The sequence below is a fragment of the Rhea americana genome, unplaced genomic scaffold, assembly GCF_003343005.1.
Source record: "Rhea americana isolate MKP2758 unplaced genomic scaffold, rheAme1 scaffold_553, whole genome shotgun sequence".
In the NCBI taxonomy this organism is placed as follows: domain Eukaryota; kingdom Metazoa; phylum Chordata; class Aves; order Rheiformes; family Rheidae; genus Rhea; species Rhea americana.
The window spans coordinates 123840-128088 of NW_028186705.1; the positions used below are offsets into that span (position 1 = coordinate 123840).

Sequence of the window (4249 nt, forward strand, 5' to 3'; positions counted from 1 at the left end):
GGTCCTGCTGGGGCGCCGTACGCCCCTCGCCACCGCTGACCCCTGCGCCAGGCATGAACGACGTGCTGCCCAACACGCCCCCCTACGTGCCCCGTGTGGGGCAGGTGAGTGCTGGGTGTGGGGGGGAGGGGTGCTCTGGGGCCGGCTGTGGGGCCGGCTGTGGGGCACTGATGCTCTCCTGCAGCGCATCACAGTGGTGGTGGGGCGCCCCTTCAGCGTCCAGCCCCTGCTGCAGCGCCTCCGCGCCGAGGGCACCTCCACGGTGAGCACTCGGGGGGGGAGGGGGCTGCCCCCCCGGCGGGGCCAGCCTGCGCGGCCCTGCCCCACAGCGCTGCCAGCCCCCCGCTCTCCCGCCCTCCAGGTAGAGATGCGCAAGGCGCTGACGGACTTCGTGCAGAGGGAGTTCGAGGCGCTGCGGGCCCAGGCCCGAGCCCTGCACCTGGCCCCGTAGCGCTGGGAGGCACCCCACGGTGACGCCGGCCCCCTGCCCAGCCCTCGGCACGGGGTGGGGGGTGCCCCGTGGCACGCCGCTGCCCCTGGGGGTGGCCACGGCCTTTCCCACCCCCCAATAAAGCTGCTGCAGACATGGCCGTCACCTCCGACACCCGAGTCCTTGGGGCGCAAGGGGGCCCAGCGGTCCAGGAGCCGCAGCCGGGAGGCAGGGTTCAAGTCCACGTGTTTATTGAAGCAGAAGCAGGGGGCGGGGGGGAGCGCTCCTCCCTCACAGTGCGGAAACCTGGAACACCCCCAAAACGGGGTGTGCCCCCCCCCCCCGCTGGGAGGTCTCTGCGGTGGGGGCGGGGCCTGGTCCCGGTGGGCGTGGCTTGCCCCTGGGGGGGGGGCCATAAGTGGCTGCACCCACTTCTTGGGCAGCAGGGGGCGTGGGTTGCCGCAGGCCCTGCCCCCTTGCCGGTGGGGCTGCGTGGCTGCTGCAGGCCCCACCTCCTGGCAGGGGGCGTGGCTTGCCGAAGCCCCGCCCGCTTCACAGCGGGGGGTGTGGTGCCACCCTCACTCCTCCTTCTTGTCCCTGGGGCCATCGTGGGCTGCCTGTGGGGTGGGGGAAGCAGTTTAGGAGCATATCCCAGTGCCCCCTCAGCACTCCCAGTGCCCTCCCAGTACCTGCAGGCGGGCGTGCTGGTCCAGCAGGCGGTCGTACTCTCGCGTGAGCCCCTCAGCCTGGCGCCGCATGGCCTGAACCTCGTTCTCCGCCTTCTCCAGTGCTGCCACGGAGGGGAGGGTGGACACGGGGGGGGGCATCAGAGAACCCCCTGCAGTCCTCCAGCACCCCCTGGAGCCCCCTCTGCTCCCCCCCGCCCCTCTTACTGCGCTTGCTGGCTGCCAGCTCCTCCTTCAGCTTCTCCACCTTAGCCTTGAGGCTCTCGTTCTCGTCGTGGGGGGCTGCTGGGGCCCGGCTGTCACCCCCTGCTTCCTGCAGCTGCTGCAGGACGGGGCGGGGACACATGGAGGCTGAAGGGGCCTAGGCATCTGGAGACACCTCCCCTTCCAACGCTGCCGGTACCTTGCGCAGGGCATCGTTGTCCTCCATGTAGCGGCGTGCGGCCTGGCTGGCGCCTTCTGCCTGCTTGCGGAAAGCCTCGGTGGAGGCGCCCAGCACGGCCTGCTGGGAGATGAGCGTCACCAGGCGGCGCAGCAGGCTGTGGGGGATGGACGGTCAGCTGGATGCCTGGGTCCCCTCTCCATGTCCCCCCCCCTCCACCGCCCCGCTGGGACTCACAAGGAGAGTAGCAGGGCGAAGCCAGCCAAATAGAGGTTGCGCTGGGCCCGGAAGAGCTTCATGTGGAAGTGCTCGAGGGCGCCGGGGCTGCTCTGCAGTGACACCCGCTCGGCCACGTCGTACTTGCGGGTCTCCCGCAGGGCATCTGGGCGGGTGGTGCTCAGCGGGGCACTCCCAGTGCTCCCACCAAGATCCCTGTGCTGAGGGGGCTCTTCCCGCCCCAGCCCCGCGTAACAAGCCTCTCGTCCTCATTAACCCCACTCCCCCTTGCCCCGGCCGCTCACCCAGCAGCAGCAGCACCAGGATGACGATGAGAACGATGAAAACGGTGTTGCCGTAGGCCACGGCCAGGCCCACCAGGCGTGACTTGAAGATCTTCTGCCATCTGCCGTGATGGGAGACATAAAAGCAAGCGTGTTGGGGGGGGGGGGGGGGGAAGGGGGGGGGGGGGCCCCCCACCCCCCCCTCCTGCCCTGCAAAAGGGGCCCCGGCGTCCGGGAGGCCCCTGACCCCCACCTGGTGGCTGAAATGAAGGGGACGCAGAGCAGCAGGACGAGGAAGACCTCGGCGTAGAGGAAGGTGGCCACCGCGGTCCACTGCAGACTCATGATGGCCTGGGCTCGGGGTGTGGGGGGAAAGACCTGAGGACACAGGCGTCGGCCCCCTCTTCCCCCAGAGACCCAGGCGTTCGTCCGTCCCCCCCGCCCCCTCGCAAAGGGACCTAAGCGCCGCCCCTCCTCCTCTAAAAGGACCCAGGCGTCCGGGCACCACCCCCCCGGGGCACGCGAACACCGCACCGCACCCCACCGCACCCCCAGCCAGGGGACCCAGGCGTTCGGGCGGGATCACCATCTGGCAGCCCCCGCCAGCCCCCAGGGGACACCTTTGTCCTCACTATTTAGCAACCGCGCCCCCCAGGGCCCCGCCAACCACTGCCCGCCACCCCCTACCGGAAACAGGAAGCGGTGCGGCGAGAAGTCCCGCCTCCCATCCGGCTCGCTTCGCCCAATCAGAGCAAGGGGACCGGAAGTGCCGCCGTCATCACTGCGGCTACCGAGGCGGAAAGAGGCATCCCGACATCCGGCTGAGGCCGGGCGGAAGTGGTGGGCGACGCTCCGACGGAAGTGGTAAAGGCTACTTTCGGCGCGGGTCGCCACCGCGCTCGSGGGGGGGGGGGGGGAGGTAGGGGTGTTGGCGGAGCCCGTGTTAGAAAGAGAAACCTGCAGTTTTGGGCCCGCAGAGCCCGGCACAGACGCGCGCTGGGCCGGGCTTGCAGGGGCTCGAGCCGGTCCCACAGGAGCGCATAGGAGCACGTAGAGCCCAGCGTGAGCCCATAGGAGCCCGAGGCCTAGTGCCAGCTTTGACAGGCTCCTATGGGCTCATGTGAGCCTCTGCGGGCTTGTACAGGCCTGTGCCGACGTCTGTGGGCTCCTACAGCCTGTTTTGCACTCCTGAGGACCTTTATGGGCTCATGCGGGCCTGCATGGGGTCATATGGGCTCCTGCTGGCCCTATGGGCTTGTGTGGCCTTGTGTGGGTCTCCATGGGTTCATGCTGGGCTCGTGTGGGCCTCTACCCTCTTGTATGGACTCGTGCCAACCTCTGCGGGCTCCTGCAGGCTTGTGCAGGGCTCTAGAGGCTCATGTGAGCTCAAGTCAGCCTCTCTGTGCTCATACAGGTCTGTACAGGCTCATTTGGGCTTGTATGGGCTTCTACCCTCTCATATGGGCACATACACACCTCTGTAGGCTTGTACGGGCTATTTTCTACCTATGCAAGCTTGTACTTGGCTCTACCGGCTGATGAAGTCTCGTATGGATTCGTGTGGACACCCGTGGTCTCACGTGGGCCTCTATGGGCTTGTATGGGCTTGTGCCAGGGACTGTGAGCTTGTACGGGATTGGGCTGGGTTCTACAGGCTTGTGCAGGCATCTAGAGGCTTGTCCAGGTCCGTGGTTTTTGGTGTGCCTAAGGGCCCTTCCTCTGCCTTTTGGTGCCCCCAGAGTCACTCTTTGCTCTATCATCTCCTGGTAATTGTTGTTGTTATTATTATTATTTATTTCTGTTGCTCTCAGAGCTCTCAGTTTGCTCTCATCCCATGAAAGTGCTCCTTTTCCCCTTCCCTTCAGCAAGCTGCTCTCAGGAGCAGGGTGCCTCCAGTGCTCAGGCAGCCCTGCTGCCCCTGGTGGGGTAGGTGGCCATTCCCCCTCCAGGTTCATGTGGGGCTGTGTTCTAGTTAGATTCCCCAGGGGCCAAACATCCGGTTTGACAAGCCAGCACAAACTCTCTCTCTCACACACAAACACTCTTCAGTAGCAAGCAGTTTATTAGTAGATACATACAAACAGACCGACCCGATGGTAATCTCAAGAAGGACCACTCCAATGCTTGCCCTGATCGTCTGCATGGTGAGAGAGAGAGAGGGTCGGCAGGCACAACCTTTTCGGGCATCGCCGAGGAGGCAACGTGGTCCTCTGTTGTGTAGCAGCCTCTCCCTCCTTTGGAAAAGCTCCAG

General features: G+C 66.0%; 2 protein-coding genes across 5 annotated transcripts in view; one reads left to right on the plus strand and one right to left on the minus strand.

Moving 5' to 3' along the window:
- The window catches only part of TAFAZZIN (tafazzin, phospholipid-lysophospholipid transacylase), a 4379-nt gene extending 3784 nt beyond the window's left edge, over nucleotides 1–595 (plus strand). The window contains exons 8-10 of the mRNA XM_085318815.1: nucleotides 52–104; nucleotides 185–262; nucleotides 362–595. Of these exons, the coding sequence (XP_085174941.1) occupies nucleotides 52–104; nucleotides 185–262; nucleotides 362–451 (221 nt within the window). The 3' untranslated portion in view covers nucleotides 452–595. The remainder of the gene's footprint in view (nucleotides 1–51; nucleotides 105–184; nucleotides 263–361) is intronic.
- A 69-nt stretch (nucleotides 596–664) lies between these two features.
- Nucleotides 665–2758, minus strand: BCAP31 (B cell receptor associated protein 31). 4 transcript variants are annotated; one of them, XM_085318811.1, is made up of 8 exons: nucleotides 2686–2758; nucleotides 2252–2349; nucleotides 2020–2120; nucleotides 1736–1880; nucleotides 1520–1655; nucleotides 1324–1438; nucleotides 1120–1220; nucleotides 665–1047 (listed from the first exon to the last, which is right to left on the minus strand). In XM_085318811.1, the coding sequence occupies exons 2-8, from the start codon at nucleotides 2341–2343 to the stop codon at nucleotides 1009–1011; spliced, it is 729 nt and encodes a 242-aa protein (XP_085174937.1). In that variant the 5' UTR covers nucleotides 2344–2349; nucleotides 2686–2758; the 3' UTR covers nucleotides 665–1008. The 4 variants fall into 4 exon arrangements, with proteins under 4 accessions (XP_085174937.1, XP_085174938.1, XP_085174935.1 ...); XM_085318812.1 differs by lacking the exon at nucleotides 2686–2758 and adding an exon at nucleotides 2666–2677; XM_085318809.1 differs by lacking the exon at nucleotides 2686–2758 and adding an exon at nucleotides 2631–2669.
- Between the last annotated feature and the right edge of the window lie 1491 nt (nucleotides 2759–4249).

Excerpts from the sequence above, each read along its gene's own strand:
- BCAP31 (XM_085318811.1), bottom strand. The coding sequence starts at position 2,343 with ATGAGTCTGCAGTGGACCGCGGTGGCCACCTTCCTCTACGCCGAGGTC. Across the intron at positions 1,656-1,735 it reads TTCGCCCTGCTACTCTCCTT|CCTGCTGCGCCGCCTGGTGA; the intron begins GTGAGTCCCAGC and ends CATCCCCCACAG. Across the intron at positions 1,221-1,323 it reads GCTGGCAGCCAGCAAGCGCA|CACTGGAGAAGGCGGAGAAC; the intron begins GTAAGAGGGGCG and ends CCTCCGTGGCAG.